This window comes from Aspergillus fijiensis (genome assembly GCF_003184825.1).
Source record: "Aspergillus fijiensis CBS 313.89 unplaced genomic scaffold BO72scaffold_91, whole genome shotgun sequence".
Classification (NCBI taxonomy): Eukaryota; Fungi; Ascomycota; class Eurotiomycetes; order Eurotiales; family Aspergillaceae; genus Aspergillus; species Aspergillus fijiensis.
Window position 1 is genome coordinate 55,382 of NW_024469067.1, and position 23,293 is coordinate 78,674.

The 23,293-nt window shown below is 52.4% G+C and overlaps 7 protein-coding genes across 7 annotated transcripts; 2 read left to right on the plus strand and 5 right to left on the minus strand.

Moving 5' to 3' along the window:
- The first annotated feature begins 2,274 nt into the window (after nt 1–2,274).
- BO72DRAFT_309081 (uncharacterized protein) lies at nt 2,275–3,216 on the plus strand. The gene has a single exon (XM_040940490.1). It carries the CDS (start codon nt 2,571–2,573, stop codon nt 3,042–3,044), a length of 474 nt encoding a protein of 157 aa, XP_040795743.1. The 5' UTR covers nt 2,275–2,570; the 3' UTR covers nt 3,045–3,216.
- Nucleotides 3,217–5,142: 1,926 nt separating this feature from the next.
- On the minus strand, nt 5,143–7,731 carry BO72DRAFT_391253 (uncharacterized protein; the record flags this gene model as incomplete). Its single annotated transcript, XM_040941843.1, has 1 exon — nt 5,143–7,731. One exon carries the CDS (start codon nt 7,729–7,731, stop codon nt 5,143–5,145), a length of 2,589 nt encoding a protein of 862 aa, XP_040795744.1.
- Nucleotides 7,732–8,786: 1,055 nt separating this feature from the next.
- BO72DRAFT_453424 (gamma-glutamyltransferase) lies at nt 8,787–11,462 on the minus strand. The gene is made up of 7 exons (XM_040945980.1): nt 11,060–11,462; nt 10,936–10,969; nt 10,714–10,873; nt 10,076–10,661; nt 9,847–10,007; nt 9,663–9,796; nt 8,787–9,610 (listed from the first exon to the last, which is right to left on the minus strand). The coding sequence occupies exons 1-7, from the start codon at nt 11,282–11,284 to the stop codon at nt 9,162–9,164; spliced, it is 1,749 nt and encodes a 582-aa protein (XP_040795745.1). The 5' UTR covers nt 11,285–11,462; the 3' UTR covers nt 8,787–9,161.
- Nucleotides 11,463–12,474: 1,012 nt separating this feature from the next.
- BO72DRAFT_309095 (uncharacterized protein) lies at nt 12,475–14,205 on the minus strand. Its single transcript, XM_040940491.1, has 4 exons — nt 14,024–14,205; nt 13,198–13,859; nt 13,113–13,142; nt 12,475–13,054 (listed from the first exon to the last, which is right to left on the minus strand). Exons 1-4 carry the CDS (start codon nt 14,090–14,092, stop codon nt 12,673–12,675), a joined length of 1,143 nt encoding a protein of 380 aa, XP_040795746.1. The 5' UTR covers nt 14,093–14,205; the 3' UTR covers nt 12,475–12,672.
- Nucleotides 14,206–15,092: 887 nt separating this feature from the next.
- BO72DRAFT_391293 (putative NF-X1 finger transcription factor) lies at nt 15,093–18,515 on the minus strand (the record flags this gene model as incomplete). The annotated part of the gene is made up of 1 exon (XM_040941846.1): nt 15,093–18,515. The coding sequence occupies one exon, from the start codon at nt 18,513–18,515 to the stop codon at nt 15,093–15,095; it is 3,423 nt and encodes a 1,140-aa protein (XP_040795747.1).
- Nucleotides 18,516–19,208: 693 nt separating this feature from the next.
- On the minus strand, nt 19,209–20,880 carry BO72DRAFT_416484 (alpha/beta hydrolase). Its single transcript, XM_040942596.1, has 4 exons — nt 20,530–20,880; nt 19,948–20,460; nt 19,753–19,878; nt 19,209–19,694 (listed from the first exon to the last, which is right to left on the minus strand). The coding sequence occupies exons 1-4, from the start codon at nt 20,664–20,666 to the stop codon at nt 19,538–19,540; spliced, it is 933 nt and encodes a 310-aa protein (XP_040795748.1). The 5' UTR covers nt 20,667–20,880; the 3' UTR covers nt 19,209–19,537.
- Nucleotides 20,881–21,172: 292 nt separating this feature from the next.
- Nucleotides 21,173–22,101, plus strand: pre3 (proteasome core particle subunit beta 1; the record flags this gene model as incomplete). Its single annotated transcript, XM_040947176.1, has 4 exons — nt 21,173–21,209; nt 21,264–21,309; nt 21,437–21,712; nt 21,777–22,101. The coding sequence occupies 4 exons, from the start codon at nt 21,173–21,175 to the stop codon at nt 22,099–22,101; spliced, it is 684 nt and encodes a 227-aa protein (XP_040795749.1).
- Between the last annotated feature and the right edge of the window lie 1,192 nt (nt 22,102–23,293).

Below are 23,293 nucleotides of genomic sequence, written 5' to 3' on the forward strand. Positions count from 1 at the left end.
ATAATGCCCGCATTGTCTATTGTGTGCTCCCCTCCTTGCCGGCGGAGATTGGAGTTGAGTCTGAGCGTCGGGTAGATTGAAGGATGAGCAGGGATGAGGAAGCAGTCTCTATGTCTATTGGCAGGATCAATTACCGCGGCTTGAGATGTCGCGTCGATGCAGGTGGCAGGATGCAGCCACAACCCCAGACCAGAGTTTGTTTGCCTTTCGCTTGTCCCATCTCGGTGAGGGCAGAGACCAGAGATGCCCTCTTAGGGGGAGCTAAAATCGTGAGCCTGTGAGTGCCTGTCCAGCTGTCGCCTTCCAGAAACTCGCCCGCCCCACCAGCTGAGACGCCGATCGCCTTCCCAATCCACGTTGGTTTGACTCGAAGCCCGTCGTCACCTTGAGGCTAGATTGTCGCGTGTGGACTGAATGAGTCTCGGAAAGTCTACCGCGGTATGTGAAATGCTTCTCCACAGGCAAGTGCTTCGAGTGACAAGAGCGTGCACGGCTTGAGTTCAAACATGCACACACCTAGCCTTTTGACGTGACCTCCCCGATTGGGGGCACTCGAGTAAGTTTTTGTCTGTGGAACTACCGTACGAGGCAATACGGAGGCTTGGCACAAGGCGAATGGATGAACGAGTGAGTTGAGAATACTGTGTAAGAATAGGATTGTGCGATCGCATAGTTTAGGCTCTCTGAGTAGCAAAACAGTGGTGGTGGTGGTATGACCCCATTGTCTCAGCTTGTCTCCTGGCGTAAGTGGCTAGTCCGCCACCAGGAAGGTTACATGAAGGAGGGAAAGGCTGGACCATTCTCGCAATGGGGATTAGCGGCGATTGATTATTAACTGATAGTGCGTAGTGCGTAGTTATCAGGGAAGGAAGACAAAGGAGAGGGAGAGAAAGGAAGAAAGAGGGAGCGGACGGAGATTACTTACTCTTAGTATGGGGTGAGGGCGGTTATCCCCGACCATTTCTTGGCATCTCCCCACTTTTCCAGGCCGCAGGAACAAATAAGCTGTCACTGTTGATAACGTTGCATACGATTTGCCTCACGCTCGTGGAGCCTACACTTTGGGTTAGCATGTACATACGGAGTACATGCGGGCAGTACTAGTGACAGTAACTTACAGGAGGCCTTGGTCTCTTCGGTTGAGCCAACCGACTGGGCATGGCTCGGCCAGTTTGACAGCGTCCAAGAACTGCACTGTACATTCGCATATGCATCAGTATCAGTATCAGACTCTCAGTTGTCCCAATGCACCACAATCCCTGGTCGGCTTCAAAAATCATCAATATGGCCTTGTACTACCGCATTCTCTTCGTTTAATACCCACAGAGATATGCTCCTTCTGCCCTTTCCACCTACTCAGATTCACATGCACGGTACACTACGCAGTAGCTCCCCCCTTGTCTCTTGGCTGGAATAAGAGCCCTATGGCTTGAATGCCGATCTCGGTTGTTGAACGTTCCTTCCTCTACCGACACCATGGAGTTGGTTCCAAGTTGGGTGTTCAACCTTCCCCAGAAACTCCTAGTTACACCAGTACGTACACATGCATACAAGCTCTGATCTATTCAACTCTGCTAGTCATGCAAGGGACAAGGATGATTTCGGAATCTTCCCGAGTCCATGGACATGGGGTGCACTTGGTCTATCTGGTTGCACGAACTCTGCCCTCCACCTTCTGCTCTTTCGGTCAAGATGAAGATTCCATGGTTGACCCAGCGAGAGAGGTCTGGTAGCTGGGGGATCTGGCAAAACATCTGCACCCTATGGCACCTGTGACTCTGCAAGAGACCGAACTCAAATGGCTCTCATTGTGACCGCTCGGAGTAATTCTTTCCGAGGGGTAGTGAATGTCGCCGCTCGATTCGAGACCCATTCATCACCTCTATTAAAGTCGTGAGGGGGCAGCATCTAAACCAGCAATCCTGCTCGCTGGCCCTATGAGCTCTCTCAAAAGTTATCCTGAGTCGAAGAGGGTGCATTGATCGATCTGTGATGCGGCCGTCATCGGTGGTCAAATTGATCTCCCAACATCAACGAGCACAACACTAGTGAAAAGAAGTTCTTTGATAAACTGCAGCCAGATCTGCGGTTTCTTCAGCCGCGCATCATTGTCGTCGTTAGGAAATAGGGTGTGACTAGCCCAGATCCACATCATCCGAAGAGCGACAATCATTTTCTATTGTTGGCACCTTTCCCGAAGTCTGCTGCACCCCATACTCTAGTCCATCCTTATGGATTCCGCTACACAATGCAGATAAATCCCGCAACCTCACGGAGTCACGATAGGAGTTTTGCTATGAGCAAAAGCCTCCTGTGATCTGACTGCCCTTCTTGACCCCTTTCGAATTCGAGTTGATTGGTGCATGGATCAACGTGCAATTCTTGGCAGGTTCCATGGAATGCTGCCCGCTGGTTCGGGCCTGTCTGGCATCATCCCGACCGGTTCGAGTAGAGAAAGACAACTGGTTCCAAGCGGCAAGTCCGATTGCTTCAGGCCTTCATAAAACCTCTCGAGTGACACTAATCCAATTATGGCCACTGTGGCTAATCTTCCTCCCAGGACTTGACTGATGACATCGGCAGTTATTGCCGATGGCTTTTGGCCTCGTAAAATCGTCGTGCGTGCCGTGGGTGCGAGAGCCCACCTAACCTACCTTGAATTGCTGCGAGCGTACACATCCATAGTACCGGATATCTCAACCCTGCAGCTCCGACTCGGCATTGCATCCGCACTGGATTTGATGATCGTCGACATAGAAACTGTCAAAGCTCGCGGATCGACATGGTTCCCTGAATCGAAGTTCTGCACACTGTGCGGGTCTGGATCTCATCGCATCGCATCGCACCGCATCGCATCGTGGTCGAACTGCTTGTGCCTTGTGGGCTTTCCCATCGCATCCTCAACAGTGGTAGGAGTGGATCAAACACGGCACATGGACCACATCCTGATTTTCCCACACGAAGATCGATCTCAGGGCTCCTCAGCCTCAACCAGAACCGAAGAGACAAAATACCAACAAAATTCGCGTATTTATCACGAGTAGACACTGGACATCTAACTTTGCCCCTTTTCCCCGGAAAGAACAAGCGCCAATGACAATGCTTCAGCCAAATGATACAATGTCAATGTTATCTTCTCTGTCGGCAAGACCCCGACAGGTGGTGGCACCGAATTTCCCTTCTCAGCACCTGAGATAATTTCCACAGGGCGGAAGATGGGTCAAAAGAGAAAAACTCTGTTTGAAATTCCCATAGTCTCCCATAATTACTAGTTTACCCCAAGACGAGCTATTCTCTTTGACTTTCACTAGCGGCACCGACGGCAGTTTTAGTCGAGCCCAATGGGGAGGCAGGGAGAAGTTTGTTTGCACGGCAGCTTCCGATCGGACCTACGTCTTGTCTGTCTGTCTGTCTGTCTGTCTACCTCCTTGCCTGGCTGAAGGAAAGCTTCCGAGATCTCTCTCGTATTGAATGAGATCAGGGTCCCACGCAGCCATGTGGCCTGTGAAGTAATCATATCTATCGACCAACTTTGGTTTCATACTCGTTGAGCTATGGCGGGTCCTTCCACCATCACCTCTTCTTCTTTCTATCTTCTCAACACGAGCACGAGTATACTCCGGACTGATCATATATCTGCCAAGTACCTCAAGCCACTTTACACGCTGCACCCACAAAATTGTCTCCTTGACAAACCCTAGCCAATCTACGAGACCTCACACGGCGAGACCAATGCAGACATCCACATTCTTCTAATCCACAAAGTCGCGAGCACCTTCCCTCTACATCAACACAGGAGACTTTAAGAACATGGACACACCACCCCATCCCGGATACTAAGCACCCAGTCGACTCAAAAATGGTTCCTGGTCTCCTGTGTGTCCTGAGCTGAGCCTCTTCCCCATCTAGCCCGTCCCCTTTGTATTCAACAAACCCCCACCCTCCCTTTACTACTTTGGTCTCCGGTCCACACTCCAGGCAGTAAGTCTACCTCAACCCACCATCAGCCTCAGCAGAGTCAGGGTCAGGGTCCAGTGCAACAACAGCACGTCGATCATCCTCAACCTAGAACCATCCGATTCCAAACTCGAGCTCTGATGATCCTCACATCACCCCCAGAGAAGAAGGTCCAAATAAAGAAACCCCGTGATGAATCAGACCTCAAGGCGTGGATCCGGTAGTTTCGGCCTAGTTACCCTAACCCAACCTAACCCTTTTGCTCAGTCACCCTCTCTCCCCTGTTGAGACTCTAAGGCTCTCCACGGCCCACCTTGATTAATCTACTAGGCCGATAAAACTTCCTAGGGCTGTGGAACTCGGGGGGGAGGGGGGATGTTCAGATGAGCAGAGCAACTAGCTTTCATCCCTTCTTAACCTTAACTCACTCCTCCACCCTCTTTCGTATACCACGGCACACAAAACTGGGACCCGGGCTCACCTGCCTGAGCGGGGACAAAGTGAGTGAGTGAGGACCCGGCGAACCGGGAAGCCTTGGAGCGAAAGACCCAAACCTCAAGACCGGAACTTCTATCAAAGCTCCCATGCGAAGAACAACCCAGCTCATCACGCATAGAACATGATATTCATTGACTCATGAATGCCTGTTAGAATACACAGGGAAATAAAAAAAACATTAGATGTCCGGAGAACATGACAACAGCAAGAGAGGAAAGACAGAGAATCGAAAAGAGTCGAAAGATTCAAGAGTCATATCAAATCAATTGTCCTCATGTACAGCTCAACTCCTTCCCTTTAGCTGTCGGGAAATGGAATACTAATCCATGCTTTCTCTCTCTCTCCACACCCACCATGGGTGGGTAGGTACATTAGATACTGAGGTTAAATTAACGCACCGTTCCTCACCATCCCACCATTCCATCATTCCATCACATCCTCTTCATGTCGATTCATTTCATGCAATTCGTCGGGGGGGGGGATTTGATCTGATCAATAAGATCCCCATTGCTCATCAAATGTCGTTAACGCTGTATTTGAGAAGAATAACAAAACACAAAACACAAAAACAAATCGTAAAGACAGAATGCAAAGAAAAAGTAAAACTCGAGAAGGAAACAGCGCCGATGGTCCACTGCTCCCGGAGAACAAAACACACGTAGGAGGACCTAACCACTTAGACCCAACTTATCTCCTTCGAGTTCCCCGTCGACTGTCGTATGCCTCTTCCTCGTCTTCCTCCTCAACGGGGGCCGGGGTCCGCCGTTCCGTGCGCCGCTTCGGACGACGCCGCCGGTTAGAGCTGATGTTACTTGCCGAATCATCCGGGGCCAGGGACACGCCATCGTCGAGGAAGAAGTCGTCGTCGGCGCCGTTTTCCCAGAGCCCGAAGCCGGAGGCGGGCGTGCCCAGACGGGCCTCGACGAAGGAGCCGCGGCGGTTCTGGTTCGCGATCGAGAGGCCGGCGCCGCGCTCGCGCAGCGCCCGGCGCACGACCTCGGCCTTGCAATGCAGGGCCTCGAAGGCATCTTCCAGCGCCTCCATCCCCAGGTAGATGTCTCGCTCGATCTCCGCCAGCGCTGCGATCTCCATTTCCTCATCGAGAGCGATGGGGCCTCCGAATGATGCAGGGGCTGGAGACGGGGACGTGCCGTAGGGCTGGCTGGCCGGTCGGGACACTCCGTCCAGCTGGCTGGGCGTTGGATCCCGCGAGATACCACCCGTCGTGAACGGGGTATTGGACCGGGTGCTGCTATAGCGCGAGGGGGTGGAGCCGGACGGGAAGGAGTCCTCGGCGCCACTGCGTAGAAACCCGTCAAAGCGACCGGAGATGAGAATGTCCCATTCATCGTCGCTGATCGCCGCTAGGGTGGCTAGGACATGGTGCATGCCAGGGTTGTTGAGCATGTAGATCGCAGTTTCAGGGTCCCGCGGTGGGGATGACAGTCGGTACAGTCGTTGAATCGCCAGAGTCGAGGACACCAATGGAGCCGGTCGGGGGCGTGACTGTCCCTCGGGCCGCGGTGTAGGTGAGGTAGAGCTGATTCCAAGGATGGCAGAGAAGAGTTGCCGCTCCTCGGGCTCCAGATGGGTCAAGATGGCGAACGTCAAGGTCTCATCGTCAACCTCATCGGGTGCGCTTGTGCCTCCACCAGACTGCTCACTGAGCCATTTATCGACGGCCACCTTCGTCTTACGTGACTGCCGAATGTAATGCTCCCGATACTCTTCTGGCACGTCGATATCCAGTTTCTGCATGGGGATGTGCTCGTCACCTGACCAATCCGGGTCCACGACCGTCGGAGACAATCTGAAGGGTGGCCAGTTGGGGAGCTCGCGACGCCCGGATACCAATTCAAGAACCTCTCCCCAGCTCACGCCCGCTGGGCGCTCCTCGTGTTCTTCATGTTCGCACATCAGACAATTGCATGATTCGGACGAGATATCGCGAGCAAATACGGCCTCCAAACGGTCGAGAAGTCGCCGCGCTACTGATCGATATCCCGTTGCAACGGCGAGTGAGCCGTTTTTCGTCATAACATGCTGATAGTCTTCCAGGAGCCGATTGAGAGGCTCGAAAATCTTGCTCGCCACGAGTTGCGGCTGCACTGGGGGATACGGCGCGGCTTCCGAGCCGCTCAAACTCTGAAGGAGTGATTTTGGCGCGCGATGATCTAAGCCACCGTGCTGCAAAAGGTAGTCGACCTTCGGGATGGATATAGGCACCTCCGGGGGCGGAGGCGGAGGCGGAGGGGCTCCGTAGGCTGAGTTCGCGGTCGGAGGCCGCCCGTAATCGTATGCATCTTCCACTGGGCTCCGGAATGCGGACCCCGGGCGATGAGACATGGACGACCGTGTTTGGGTACGAGAAGGCGGCTTCTCCGGGCTTCTGACCTTGCGGGACGTGGTAGACTGGTGCGCGGGCGCGACCGTCGTAGCCTCCGACCCATTTGTTGATTCGAGACCCATGTCGCGTACGGTTGCTGGGGAGCGTGGCGGCGTCGTGGCGGTGCGACTGGAGGGTCGTTTGGGCGGCGCTGTTTCCTCCATGATCTTGCTCTTGGAGGACTTGCGGCTAGCTGTGCGAGACGGCGATTCCTTGTCATGGCTGGAGCGCTTGGTTTTCGTCGAATCCGATCGCACTGTCTTGCTTGACTTGGCCCCTTCATCCTTCTTTGACCGCAGACTCGAGGACGAGCGAGTGGATTCGGCTCGAATCCGGATCTTGGTCTTCGGTTTCTCCTCTGTATTCTTCGCGTCTTTATTATCACAGACCGTGCTGCCTTGGCGGGATTGCTGGTCGACGCTCGTCAATGGGGGACTCGGGGGCGCATGCTTGTTGCTGTCCGATCGATCATGGCTTCCTCCGTCAGCTGCCTCTTTGCCTTGGTCGGTCAGGTCGGTCGGATCTGGGGTCGGGATGTTCGGTTTGCCGACAGCTTCCCTGCTGTGAGCCTTGGAGAAGGTTGGATAAGGGAGGCTGGTTCTCGATTCGAGGAAGGACGCCGTGCCGGAACGGCTGGCGCTGTCTATGCCGGGCATTGAGGCACGACGTTGCTGGCTGGTGTTAGAGGCGGAGAGCGAAGGGGTCGAGGAGCGGTCCGTGGGAGGGTCGGGAGGTCGTTCCTTGGTTGGGGAGCGGGTAGACGATGGTCCGTGGGACGAGCGGTGCTTGTGTTGTTTGGATTTGGAAGAGACGCTCGAGGAAGTCGATGCCTTGCGAGTCCGGTCCCTGTCGCGATCTCGGTCATTAGGTCTCAACGGTAGATGGAACATGACGTGGGTGTGGGTGTGAAATCAGGCGGAAGGCTTCGAATCGAGGTGGATATGGAAGGTTGGAAGACAATCTTCCCCCCTCAACACAACCCCTTGTCTCCTTGCTCTTCGTCCCCACTCTTTCGCTTTGAATCGGGTTGTATTGCGTTTGTAGTAGTTACCTCGAGTTATAGATCGCGAAGGTGGGATGAGAGGCCCAGCTAAACAGCTCTCACGGCGAGCAAAAGAAGAAAGAGTTTGTGTGGTGTCACAATGCGAGAAGGAGATCCAGATGATCCGAGAGCCGGACGGACTTTCGTCGTCTGGCGCTTAAGAGATCTGGAACCAAACGCAACTCCCAGTGGTCGAATGCCCAATTAGGCGCCTGTGTCAATCCACCGAGGGGGCTGCTGCAACCGATGCAGCATCCCGTGAGGGGCGCGGAGGGAAACGAACGACAAGGGTCGGGGAGGGCGGAAATTGGAAGATAGTTCAGGCGCTTGAACAGAAAAATAGAGAGAAGTGACGAATCAATCGTGGGAATATCGTGCAGTATAGTGAGTCAACGTTAATGATCCAGAGAAGGAGAGGATTGCAGAATGCAGTGACCGTGCATGGAAGGAGATTTGGCGGGAGGATCGATTTTGCGGTGAGAGCGACTAGACTGAAAAGAAATAGAAGACAGACACACTGATTGACTCCTCCCCGCAGACTCCTCTCCAACTCGTTTGATTATTGCAACCCGATGAAGGGTCCCCGAAACTCCCTATGAACTGTGGACTAGAGAGCCACTAACCAGACTAGTACAGTAACTACGTAGTATTCTAGCGGGCAGCGAGGAGGGGTTCACTAGACTACTTGCATGAAGCACCACCTCAATTCACACATTAGAGGAGACAAATTAAGTGATCGGTCATTTAAAGGACCAGGTCTCGACCGCAGATAAGAGTTCCAGGACAATCAATGGAAGTTGTTGTGATTAAGACCAACCAACAACAACAACATTATCGTCATCAATCTCACCACCGAAACTTAGCGGTACATTCGACACCTACACCTCAGGCATCACCGCTTCTGGCGGGGATCCCGGGATGCCTCAGGCTGCAGTTGGGCTGCGGAAGAGATGGCGCCCATCATCGTCATCGTACTACGTACTACAAAAAGTCAACTGTACGAAGTGATTGCTTTTTTGGTGCACCCTTTGACTTCTTTGACCAAGCTCAGCGTCCCTTTCTTGTCGAGTTCGATCAGATCGACTACATCCCCGCTCTCCGTTTCGTTTATCGTCAAGATCTATGAATTTCTATCGCATAGTAGATCCGTGGGTCGGGGTTTTTGAGGGAGATGACATCCAAGCTCTATATGCTTGTATATACTTCTTAGTCTCCAGTATTCACAGTAGGTGGCGGTCAGTCCCGGACCGCGGGCCGCGTAGGTAACGAGTGACTCGATCAGACGGCAAACCCTCCCGAGTCCAGCTGCCTGGGCTCCCCAGCAGCATCAAAGGTTCCATTCGGAAGGACACGGATTGCTTGCGCTGAGCTCTGAGTCGGTGCAACCCATGTCACGTTGTGCCCGCGCGCCTTCATGAAGGCCACGGTCTCGTTGTTGTAGCTATACTCGAACGTGACCTGGTTGGGGATCAGCTGATCATGCAGACGGGGCTGAGCCAGAGCTTCAGCCGCCGTGAGACCACCATCAACAGCGTGGATGATGTTCTGGATGGTCGCGGTGATGATCCGACTGCCGCCCGCCGAGCCAGCCACGAAAAAGACAGTACCGTTAGGGTGAGTCACAATGGCCGGCGTACTGGACGACAACGGGCGCTTTCCAGGTCGGATGAAGTTCGCCTCAGAGGGAACATATCCGAACGAGTTGGATGAGCCAGGAATGGAGAAGTCTTGAGAAGTAAATTAGCAGAGAAGATATAAGGTCTGGTTGCCTTCACCTACCATCCATCTCGTTGTTCATGATAATTCCTGTCTCGGGGACCATAATCTTGCTCCCAAAAAGCAAGTTAATCGTTGTGATTGCAGATACAGTAAGACCTTCGTGATCGATAGTAGCAATATGAGAGGTCCCCGGGCTACAGACACCATTAGCTTGGCTCAGAAGGCGTGTCCTTGAGGTACGCACGTATCCAAGCTTTCAATACCTCGCGGGTCGTATGCTTTTATATCTTGCGTCTTGGAGTCGGAGATCTTCGCCCGGATTTCATCGATAGTAGATTGCTCAAGCATGTTACCCTGGTACTCTCCCATGTCGTCCACAAAGTCAGGGTCTCCCAGGTTTGTTCGCTATCATAGAATCAGCCCAGAGTCACACAGAGCCTGACATATTTTGTCTAGAAGGAGGTGAGACGTACCAGTCCATATCCGAACCGAATGGCTTCATCCAGCCGATGAATGCTCAGGTTCACATTGTCTGGGGCGAGGAAACTGTCGTAGGTATCCAAAACTTTGAGTATGTTCAGTGCAACAGTTCCACTAGATGGAGCAGTGGTGCTGGTAATTCGGTATCCACGATAGTCTATCTGTGAGATGTTCCGGATTTCGATGGCATAGCTACAAAGGTCATCAAGAGTCATCGTGCCATTAGCTGCTTGTACCGCATTGACCATCGTCTCTGCAATATATCCCGAGTAGAATGCATCAACGCCCTTCTTAGCGATCATCCCGAGGGTGCTGGCATAACGCTTCCGTGTCATGGTATCGCCGAGGCCGAGTCTAGTTCCGTTGGGAGCAAAGTCAATTGCCCACGTCGGGTCATTAGACAAGAAGTCGTCGCCGCCCGCTTCGGTGATCGAGGAAGCCATGTAGCGTACTAGATCCGGGCCAACCGGAAAGCCCTCATCCGCGGTCTTGATTGCTGGTTGAACAACGGCTGGCCAAGGAAGTAAGCCATACTTCTGGTGGAGGTATTCAAGACCACGAAGCTCGCCTGGAACACCACTGTAAATCTTGTTAGTATCAAGGTCTGTCATCGTGGGATGAGAAGCTGTACCTTGCAAGACCCCCAGTGACAGCTGCTTCCGTGTTGTTGACAAACATGTCCTCATATGCTGCCGCTGGGGCAGTTTCGCGAAAATCGATAAACTCGAACGCGCCGTTAGGGTCTTTCACTAGAATGAAGCCACCCCCTCCGATCCCGCTGTGATACATGCCTGGGCGCAAGACAAATTAGCTCCAAAAATTCCACTACCGCCAGGGAAGGGGAATGACTAACCCACAACCCCTACGCAGAGCATCGTTGCCACCATCTACCGGCCTTCAGGTCAGCACGACTTTCAACTAATCGTTGCCACGCGGGATCTCCGTATCGTCTAAGTCAATAGACTTCAGAAACTCACAGCATCAGCAGCGTTCCCGCCTTGTAGTAGTATATCGGTTCCGTGGCGACTGCAGATTGCACTCTCACTCGCTACGGCGCCACGCTTGCCATCCTCCAACTCATAGTCCCAGCTCAGCTGACGAGTCGCATAGTCGAGAGGCGACGTGAGTACGTTCGGCAGATGTGTGACCAAGACAATTAAGACTAGTGTGGTTGGCAGGGTAAATCGGAGGATACGGAACATTCTCGACCTGTTCCGGGGTTTATCGTGCGATAAAGCCGACTGAGTGCACGCGACCGGGCGTTCCAAGGCCTCAAGGAGTGGCTATGAGAGAAATGCAGGTTAGGGATTTAGAGACCAGAAGTAATTCTTGGAACAGGGGAGGACTTCGTCTAAGTACCTGCTTCTCTGCATCTTGGTTGTCGATGAGATCCGGTTTGCAACCCTGCATGTTTAGTATACTTGGTGGCCGGATGCGGTTACTGGAAAGAACGATGGGCCTGGAACTACCACTATAATCCCGAGATGCCAGACAGACGGGGATCGACAATCGGAATAGTCAGCCTAGCTTAGGCAGGATAAGATACAGGTTGAAAGTATGAATGACAAGTGAAGGATACGAAGCAAAGAAGATTCGGAACCGGTTATGTTAATTTAAAGAGGCCGAGGGCTCTCTGATCATTCACACCCCCTTCCCCTCATTATCGGACTGACTCCAACGGCGATAAGGACCACGACAGTTTAGTTTCCTGCAGAGTCCCGCATGCCTGGTTCCTTATCAGCCTCGACCAACAGCAATCCGAACCGCCACTTCGGCCTGGTCACCCGATGACACACCAAGCTCATCCAAAGGCGCAATACCTGCCTCATCCAATCAAAATTCATCTTGAAACGTGACGTGCATACTTTGGGGTAATCAAATCTCTGAATTCAGCAAAGCAAAAATTTGGTCCGACTTGATGCATTCTTCAAACCAGGGCTCAGGTTCCGGAAAGCCGGAGAGTTTCTGCTGTTGTCAACCATGCACCTTGACCTGGAGTGGGGTTTAAGCCACGCTAGAGTTTATGACTGGTCATTCGAAAAGTTATCTGGGGGCAACGGGAGGTCGCGATAAGCCTCTCCTCGCGTCTCTTGTCCTCGTGAGCGCCCTTGGAAAGAAGTATGGTAGCCGTGACGCTTTGCAAAGACAACCATACTTCTTCGGGTCAGAGAGAGTTTGGGGCTCTTGTTGATCATTCCGCACGATGATACTGACGAGAAGCGCCCTTCGTCAATGCTAGAAGTGAGTAGACTGCGTTTGGAAGACTTTTAGAAAGAAAATGTCCCAGATCATGAGGTAATTCCCGGGCGGCCCGTACCCAGAGAATCACCTTTGGATTGAGACAAGGTCTCGGATGCACCTTTCAAGAAGAAGAAATCCAGATATATCGAAGTCAGTTTTCAACCATCTCGGAACGGCTACTGGAATACCGATGCCGCACGTCTTTCGTCATGACAATATTCCTTGCTCTTGCTTTTGCCGTACCGAGTTTACCAAATTCAAGGCCTGATCTGCCATGAATCGTGTCCTTTTCAGTGAACCTAAAGCCTTTGAGGCTGGTTGAGTCCAAGCTGACACATGTGAAACCCCATCATTCTTCGAGTTCAACTGCGCTCCTGGTCCACGAGATAGTGCTGGCCCAGATCGAGGGAATTTCATCTTCCGGTTGTAGAACGGTCTCGATGAGACGACGGCCCCAATCTCGGACAAACCATTTGTCTGAGAGCAAATGAAGTCCAACGCCGTAGTGTAGAAACAGAATACGAGCCACCCAATCACCCTGCTTGAGTAGATCGATGTAGGCCTCGCTAATATTGATAGGCCATGCGATTATACCACCGTTCGGGCCGCCAAATGGCCATCTCTTGATTGCTTCATGAAGAATCTGCCAAGTAGCCAGGTATATTGCCTGATTTGGTCCACCGATACTGTTAAACTTCTCTTGAACGCCCTTCAAGGAATCCATGATTGCACTTGAAGTAGATTAGCATCTGTGAAGTAACTGCTGCCAGACAGGCGAAAGTAACATACCTCCGAAGACTCAGTTGGGATTCCCGAACTCTATAAGAAGGTCAATTCCCCAGATCAGGTCAGAGGTGAGAAGGGTGAGGATTACTGATAAGGGTTGCCATCCTGATCGACTTCATCGTCCTTCCATTTCAACCATCCTTGCAAGTCACCCCGATACTCCATGCCGTTGAGTTGCACAAATAAGAGTGCGCAGCCAGCAATGAGCTGGCGAATCTCTAGTACATGAGACAACGGCTCGAATGTCTGTCTGTCTTCGGAAACACAAGGATACGCCGTTGCACACAGCATGATGAAAATGGAGCAGATAAAAGCTGGCCCACAAGTCTCCGGGGAGATGTCCGCCAAGACTCGACTGAAGGCTGAGCAGGCGCGGCTCTGATATTTCAAAGCAATCTCCAGCCACGACCGGTTGTCATGCTGCTCCAGATAGGCAAGATGAAGAGCAGATAGTGCCAAAAGGCTGTCCATCAGGAATGGGTGGGACACCACGATTCGCGGGATGACGACTTGGAAATGGTGTGCGTCGAGGCGACCTTGACAGAGAGTGATGTATGTTTCCGTAAGGTAATGATGGAATAACCTCATTTCGAGCATTCGCGTCTGCGACGAATCTGCTTCTGGGCCGGATACTGTCTCGGGTGATTCATGTGGTGTGGAGGGGTTTTGACCATCCGCATCATTGGACGGATACGTGCAATCCAATTTTCTCTTCTTGCACAACCCACATCGAGGCGTCTCTTCATCGCACTGTGCACTACTGTCAGCGACTAAACTGTCAACTTCTGGTCGGAAGCAGAGACTAAACGGCCGCTGAGTGAACCCCAGGGTATCCGGTTGGCGGGAAGATGGGATTGAGATAGTAGCACGCAAGGACAGCCACGGCTAGCTAGTATGAGATAGAAATGGCAAACCTTCACATGTCGCTTCTTACACTGAATGCAACCCTTCCGGGATTTGGTGTGGCTGCGGCGCGAGGGCATTAGGCTCGACTCAAATTCGATAAAAACTTAATCCGGAGTCAGCGTTGGGATATGATGCTGTGATCCTCCGGAGAGTAGAAAGCTATTGGATGCCTCGGGGCTAATTGAAGTTCTCCCGGTCAAGACAACAATTACTGTATCATACGGTCGGTTGAGCGAACCGGAATGAATAGTAGTAGTAGGAATGTGAAACGAAATGCTTCGTTGCGGAAACAGTTCGATGCGATTAAATAACTTGTTTGAAACTTTCAAGTCTGGATGGGACCGATTTGGTGAGACTTGGTAGTTCATGTAGTAGCGGAATATAATAAATGGAAATAACATACCACGAGCCTTGAGCTGAGGCGATGATTGCGCTCCAGGGAATAAATAGAGGAGAGGCAGTTGGTGCCGAACAGCGGCCGGCTGGGAAGGTGCAGCCGGCCTTAGCCCCAAGTAGTCTTCTCTGATTTGCTCGTCAGCCCACTGGGGCTGACTAACTGTCTGCTTATGCTTAAATTAGTACAGGTACAGTACAGGTACATAACGTTACAGCCAGGTACGTCAGCCTGGCTAACTTAAGTTAGTAACTACAGCGAGTATCACATTGTTTTGTATGGATGTCTGAGGCACTTGTAGCTAGGTACCTAGGTATACAATATATCTTTAAGACAAAACTAGCGATAGATCACGGCATACCCTGAATGACAGAGCATGTTTATATCTCGAAATAGACACGAAGTGACATTGATTTGCCAAATCCCGATTCTATCGACTTTTGGTCTTTCTAACTAAGCACACGACCGGCCGGCTATGCACGCTAACCATAGAAAAAGCTGAACAGCAGCGAAAAACATTAAAGTCGTGAACGTTTTCAAGTAGTCAAAGCGAATGGTAAGGGGAACCGAGAGATTGAGGTAAGTCCGGAAGAGGTCTTTTCCTCGCGCATGGCATCATTCGAACGTTGTTTGCGTATGCAAGAGATAAAAGTGGCTCTTCCATCCACCAGCAAGCCGATAGATTAAGCATCCTCCTCTTCTCCATCCGACTTAGGATCCCGCACTGACTCGCCACGACTCGCATCAATAATCGCACTGGAAGTCCTCACTTGCTTCACACCCGACCTCAACACCAATTTCTCCTTCTTAGCTTGAGGTTGGGACGGGGCGGGGGAATTCCATGAAGCGCTGCCATCGTCACCCGCAAGAGCAGAGTACATAGTGGTAGACCAAGAACTGCCACCAGGTGTTTGGAGACCAGGCGTACTGCTCCGCGAGCTACTAAGGCCGTTACTTCTCTTTGAAGCTGCGACCTGCGCCCAGCCGCCCTCGCCGTTCGCATTCTGCTGGGCCCGTGCAGCTTCGCGCTGGGCCTTTGCTTCCGCTGCAGCGAGTCGCTGCTCTTCCTGTTCCTTGAGGCGTTGGCGATCACGTAACTTGACGCATTCCCCGACGCTCATACCGCCAATACCAATGGTGGTACCGTTGCCCATGCCCAGAAGAGGGGGAGTCCAGGCAGTGGGTTTGAGAACAAACACATGGCGATGAGGCTCCGGATCGAAGCTCTCACTGGCAAAGCCCCAGTCAGCGGCGAGGGAGTGTGCGAAGGCACGGAGGGGAGATTTGGCGGGTTGGAAGCGGGTGGAGCGATTTGCTGGATTCTTGTTCGTGGCGAGGCTGTGGAGGGTCGATTCATAGGACTGTAAAGTGGATAGAGGATACGACGATGAAAGCTGGAGGTAAATATCGAGAGTTTCAGCGGAATAGGGTAGGTTGGTGGAGGTGAGCGCCTGAGAAACAGTCGTCGTCGGGTTGATATCGACGCCAAGCGCAGACGCCAGAGAACGGTTACGCTCGAGGCGGGCGCATTCCTCGTCGCACGCCAGCGGGGACGCTGATGGAAGTCGCTGCGCCTGCTGGAGGTGGCCCTTGGTCACAACAGCCTTGGCTGCATTGCAACGTCGCTCCTGTCGAAGTCGTCCACAGCTACATGTTACTGCGACCATAGATGAACAGGGGGTTTTCTCGGGGCACGGATAAGGAGCGTGACACTGGTCAGAACAGGGGTGACCACACAGCGACTTAGTCTTCCCGCAAGCTTGCTGACAAGGCTGGGAAGCATCTTCACAATCACCCGGTCGATGGCAGTTCTTCTTACAAGTATGAGAGCCACACTTGAGGAGCTTGCCGCAAATCTGTCCGCACCGTGCATCTGCAAGCCAGCACGGCTGATTCTTCAGCACACGTTTGCCGCACAGGCACGCCTTTTCCGTCAAGAACGGGCATTTCGGGCAATTTTCATCGTCGGTGTGGCAATTATGGGGCGTCTGCGGGTGACCGCACGGTTTAACGCGCTCACAGGGGTGTGAGCAAGCTGGAGGCTGTGTCCCACAGGGCAGAGGCGGATACAAGACGGATCGACCGCAGTTACACGGGATCTCTTCGAATATTGCCTCCCTGCAAGTGTTACAGGGCCCTTTGTGACAGATCTCCGGGCATGTGTGCCGCCCGCATTTCAGCATACGGCCACAGACCCGGGTACAGATATGTTCAGCCTCAAAATCCTCGTCGCTTGGTCGAAGATGGGATTTGAGCTTTCGCCGGATAGCCTGACGCTCAATTGCCTTCTGTTCGCCGGGGCAACAGCGCTCTGCGCACGCATGGCGACCGCAATGCAAGCCGGCTTTACATATACGGAAACATTGAGGTGGCTCAAAGTCTCCCGAGAAACAAGTCGTCCGGAAGTCATTGCGGCCACATCGGCAATGGATCGTGACTTTCTGCAAACAAGGCCCACACGATCCGGTATGGCAGACTTGCTCGCAGGAATGTCCGCATGGTAAGGACTTCCCGCAAGGCTTCGAGCAATTGGGAATGGGGTCTTCGCAAGTAGTTCGGGGCGAATAACCCGCAACGTCGGTTAGAGATGTTTTCCCACACGGGCAGAAAAGCACGACATCGGGCGATCGGGGGCAATGAGCGGGATGCGCATCCTGGGCGTGACAGGACTTTTGACACGAGTGTAGCCCACAATCAAACTGTCGATTGCACTGATCACCACAACTGAAACATCCAACCCATTCTTCAAGCTCCCCCCCGCCGTCGTCTTCGCTGATGCGCAGGGCTTCACTATCCAACTCCTCATCTTTGGAACTGCAGAGCATCTCAGACTGCGATTTCCCGCAATAGCAGCGCGCATCGATTTTGACCTCGCAGGCACCGCAGAGGCCCTCATGGCACGGCCGTGGGCAGGTGTGCTCACCACAAGGCAGCAGATCGCCACATATCTCGCCGCAGCTCCATCCATTATCGTAGTCGGTGTCCTGGCAACGCTTCGTAGATGAGTTCCTCCCACAAAAGCAATCCTGGGTCGGACCCATAGCAGTACAAGGAGCGCATGGACCAGCATGGCACGTCGCATCGCAAGGGTGTGGACAACCTTTTCGCGATCGCGCGCAGGTCTGTCCACACGAATGGGGCGGGAGACCAGGAAATGAGCGTGGGTCAACCTCCTTCTGACACCAACAGGAGTAAGAGAAAGGAAACACTTCATGCGGCAGATTACAGCCCGGGCAGCGCCAAGCACGAGGAGCGCTGCTTTCGCCCTCCTCGCCCCGGCGACGCGCCGCATCCTGAGCCGCCGCGCCTTCGTTCCTCGACCATTTCTTCACACAGCTCAAGTGGAAAACCGTCCAGCACAATCCGCAGGACCAGATACGAGACCGTTTGCCCAACTCAGATGTACATATCGGACATTCGTAGAGGTTGTGAGCGATGTCTTCGTGGATTCGAGTGGCAATGTCCGGTGCCGATGATTTCGTCGTAATCTTGGGCGCAGGCGGAGGAGGGGGCGCGGATCGAGGCTGGCTTGGGTTTTTCGCTTTCGATTTGCCCTTTCCACTCGCAGAAGCACGTCCACTTTGTCGAGGTAGTTCTCCGGCTGGCCCTCCTGGGACGAATGCTGGCGCATCTGCTCTCAATCCAGCAATGTCCTCCGCGCCTGCGCTCTGGGGATCGACATCTTGAGTCTCCTCTGACTGCTCTGGTTTGGTCAGTCGACCCTCGAATCTTCGCCCCCCGGTAGTGACTGCTGAGTGGTCAGCACCGCCGCGTGCTCGACCATGTCGTCGGCCTCCATTCGACTGTGCGCCTGCGCCTCTCGCCCCTCTTCGGCTTCCCCTCGGTCCTCTTGGTGGATGGTTTGCGTCGGGTGCAGTCTGTGTCGCAGAAGGTTCGTTCTGTTGCAATGGGGGGTTCGTAGCCGGGTGTGCTGTCGTTTGTTGTTGAGATTGTGTTTGTGCCTGTGCCTGTGCCTGCGCCTGTGTCTGTGGTGCAGATCTGTGAGAACGACTCCGATCGCCACCACGCCCTCTACCTCCGCGTCTGGACCTCGTGCGCGGGGTAGTGCTGTTGCTGTCTGCCACGAGGGCTGGAGAGTTCGACATCGTTGGCTCCAAGGTCCTTACAGAGGCGTTAAGTTCGGAAATTGCACGCGGAGAAAGCACGTCCATGCAACAGCACCAATCAAGGGCCGAGTACAAAATAGGGAAAGCGTAGATCAATCGGTCGTTGATAAGGAACTTGAGAAGCAGGAAATTACTGCCGCGAAAAGATCGAAGATGGGCTTCCGCTCGAGTGGAATGGAAATCTGTGAGCTGATCGATTCCAATATAGCTATAGAAGGAGACCGAAGGCGAGTTCAAATCAGGCAGGAGGGCGCCACTTAAAAACCAACAGAAACTGGTGGAACTCAAACAGTGATTTTGTTCCTGAAGTACGAACGGGTGAATGTGGTTCGGGTGGCGGCGGTTTGCCTCCGAGAGCTGGTCAGGACTCTTGTCGGAACTCTTCACACTTCCAATTACTTCACAACTTTCGCTACGGAGGAGTTACTCTTCTTAATCTTAATGGTTCGAACGCATGTACTCATGTATAATCAAGGGCCTGGAAAGCTGTCAGGTCCAGATCACCCTGGCTTTTCCTGCAGCATGACTCATGCTGGTCTAGTGCTGCGCCTTCGACTCATCCTGCCAGTGAGATTACTCATAGCGGGTCATCCCTCATGGTGCTGAGCTCAACTCACTCAAGGGACAATTGGAGCGAACACTGACTACAGGGGTTATCTAACACCGCCCGATAAAAAAAAGTTGTCTTCATTAGGTATAGGGCTAAATTGCTCTTGGAACACAGGCAGGCGGATCCTCAACCCATGTTTAGTTGAGACATAAGATCCTGAAAATAAACGCGAAGACAGCCAGCCAGAAAAAGCATCCGAAACACCACTCTAATACAACGTAGGGGGAAATCAAAGAACAATAAACTGAGCAAGAAAAGGCAAAAATCGAAGGCATCCCGAGCAATCAATCGTAGGCTCGGGACCGGTGCTGAACATATGATATCATCAAAGAAACAACAAACACGCCGATAATTGAGATAAGGAGATGCACAACTGCTGAGAAATTGTTCACTAATCATGTCGTACGATCTCTTCCATGACAAAGGAATGAATGTGTTCGAAATACCCCGGCTCAGCGACACTATCATTGTGTCCACCGTTGGGAAGAGTACGCCAGACTTTACGGCTGGACTTGCAGACAGCGAAAAGCTGCGTCATGTTGGACGGTCTATTTAGGTAGTTTGTTAGCTTTGGGGAGCTGTGGAAGAAAGGCAGTTGACACTTACGGTACAATCTCATCCTTCAGCCCGCTGAGGAAGAGAATAGGCACCTTCGTGATTTTAGGCAATACCTCTTCGCTAGTCCAGTATTGATGGCACAAACGAGCGAGATATCGTGCGGGTGGAAAGACTCTAAGAAAAGTCAGAAAATCGCCCTCGACTTGTTGGTAATAAGTGTGCGGTGGGTCAAGCCGAACATACGTGGGAATCAATTTGCGAATGCTCAGGAAGGTATTTTCGAGGATCAAGCCAGCGATTGCACCCTTGTCTTGGTTCTTAGCCACAAGGTCAATCGCGACCGCTCCGCCCAGGCTCTGTCCATATACAACGATCTGGCTATCCTTGGTCTCGGCCCTTTGTCGCAGATAATCCAAGCCGGTTTGCGCATCAACCTTTAATCCTGCCTCATCTGGAGTACCAGTCGAAAGGCCGTAGCCGCGATACTCCAACATCAACACATTGCAACCAAGAATTTCCTGAAGTATCTTGGCGATGGGGATGCGATGGCCGATGTTACCCGCGTTCCCATGAAACATCAACACTGTAAGGTCTTGAGCGATGCGTTTCCGTGTAGGGCGAATGAAGAGGGCATGTAGTGTTTCCCCGTCCGGGGTCGGAAGATGGAGCTCTTCGTAATCTGTGATGCCGAATTGCTGTGGCTTGGGGATATTGGTCCGGGCGTCGACAGGGACATTTCGAGGATAGATCAGCTCACTGCGCACGGGGTTAGATCTCAGGCACCGCTGTCATCATAGCCAGGCGCAAATGCGGGTCACTGCTTACTTTTGCTTAAAGTACAACAGACCACTGGCCACCACGGCGAGACCAGAGGAGGCCAAAACTGGTAGGCGCAGAAACTGAACGGCACTATTGGCCATGCTGGCGATAGTCCACGAGGGTGGAGGCGGCGACTCAGACATGCTAGCGAACGGAATAGTATAGCCGATGCGACAAAGCGGCGTTGCGAGTTGGGACTGGATCAAGCAAGTGAAGCTATCAAAGACCCCTAGACAAAGAAGTCGAATATAAACGGCAAGGATGATAATGCGAGTGAGCTTCGCAGGCGGCCAGATACTGGTCTAGGGGAAATTAAAGCGTCGGTTCGTTTCATCGGAAGTGATGGCTGGAGGGGGGGGGGAGACGTTCAGGAGACCTGCGGGGGATGGGGAGCTGTCCAGTAGGAAAGATACGCTGTCTCACCGCCCGGCGGAACCAGCTCCAGCTGCTGGCAACGTAACGCGCTCGCCTGCCTTGAGAGCTCCGTCAGAGCTCATATCCATCAACTCCTTCAGCCAGATACTTCTTGAATGCAATCATCATAAATTTTCATATCTTCGATTTTCCTCCATAGAAACCGTTCTTTGGCACACAGTCCATATACATACCCTTACCTATTCCCCACCCCCCCCCAATCTCGTCAGTCAGTATGGTCGGTCACGGCATGACGGGGATGCTCGGTGAAGGTCAGTGGTAACCTCATCTACTGGACGTCATGCCAAAGCTCACGGCTCTCATAGATGGTATTCATGTCGATATGAACCACCTGAAGAAGGGTGAAGTTAAGTGAGTTTATGGATTCAAGAACTCGTGTGAGTCAGTTAACTGATATACCATGCTTGTCCAGCCTCGGAACGTCAATGTGAGTGAGACTTTCCCTACATTATTACGACATCCTGTTAACCGACATCAGTATGGCAATCAACTTCAAGGACGGTGTTATATTGGGTGCCGACAGCCGAACGACCACTGGAGCTTACATCGCCAACCGGGTTACCGACAAATTGACACAGGTGCATGACACGATTTGGTGCTGCCGCTCGGGGTCGGCCGCTGACACACAGGCTGTGGCTGATATTGTATCCTACCATCTCAACATGTACTCGATCACAAACAACGAGGCGCCCAGCACTCAGGTTGCCGCCGCACTGTTCCAGGAGCTGTGCTATGAGAACAAGGACATGCTAAGGCAAGTTCTTTGTGCCCCTCCGAGCCACGAGAATTGGTCTTTTATTGACTATGGCAATGTTTAGTGCTGGCATCATTATTGCTGGATATGATCCTCGGCACGGAGGACAAGTTTACTCGATACCTCTGGGCGGATCCCTCCACAAGCAATCGTACTCCATCGGCGGATCTGGTTCAACCTATATCTACGGCTACTGCGATGCAAACTGGAAGGAGAATATGACTGAGGATGAAGGCGTCCAGTTTGTTCGGTCAGCTCTGCAGGAGGCGATCAAGTGGGATGGTAGCTCTGGCGGTGTGATCCGGATGGTGGTTTTGACGGCCAAGGGCGCTCAGCGACATCTCTACCTGCCGGACACGGGTTACACTGGCCCAGGTGTTACCAACTAATGAGTGTATCCGTTTGGAGTGATGATTCATATCGTTGTTAGCTGTCGATCAACATGACCTTTCCTTCTCCCTGGCACTGAAGATAGCCTCATTCTAGGCATGAGTTCGCCGCCAATGTAAGCGGTAAATCAGCCTGCTTCTGGACAATCAGGACAAGGCGTGGTCTCGTCAATCGAGAGTCAGGAAGAAGGACTATTCACAAACCACGGTCATATCTTCTAGCAAGTTGCGCGGTGCTTGCTCATCATATGCGTGTCTTGGCTTGGGATTTGACCTCACCAACTGCTCGTCAGCTCGAATCGAGCTCCTATCGGAGGTTGCCTGCTTGCCATGACTGAGGATATTGACCTGACTATAATTGTCACTCGGATCCGGCGGTCAGGGGCTGTCACTTTCAAAGTACCACCTCGTCTTAGGCTTCCTTAGAAGAAAGGCAAGTCTAAATAGGTAAGCCTGCAGTGGTGTAGGTAGTAGATATCTCGTAGCTCGTACTGCTGCGGCTATATCAGACCGGAGATTACTCCACTAAAGTATCAGTATCAGTAGTAGAGGTCGAGGATGTGACCGGTCGAAGGGCCTCGCGGGTTTTCTGGGACGAGCACCAATCAGTCAGCGATGATGAACACCTGCGCCTCTGCAGAGCCGCGATTCGCCCATCCCCCCTCAGACGGAGGATGATCCCAACTGCCACTATCCTTTCCGGTTTTTCTGGGCGAACTCGTCTGTACGTATACTCCGTAGTACCTACGGAGTACGGAGCACCTTGATACTAGATACTATTGATACTGGAGCCTGGAGGTGAAGATGTTCTGATGCAGGCTCAACCCGTCGTATGGAATAGGAGCATGGACAAGAACGGCTGAATGACCCGGATATAGTCCAATGCGGAAACATCTCGATGCGAGGCATGTTTCTTTCTCGACTGGTAACTTCTCGGAATTGAGTCGTCCGTAGTATGTATTAGGTAGAATGTTTGACTGGTGATCGGAGAAGAAAGGAGAGAAAGATAAAAAAGAGAGAGCGAGCGACCTCCCAATTGACGGATCATTTCAGTCTCATGATAATAATCCAGTCCATTCCGTCTCAACCCTGTCCAATGTTTCTTGTTTCTTTTTTTTCTTCCTAACCCATTTCTTTGTCCATTCCCTAGCTACCTACCTCTTGATTTTTTGCATTTTATTTTATTCTATGT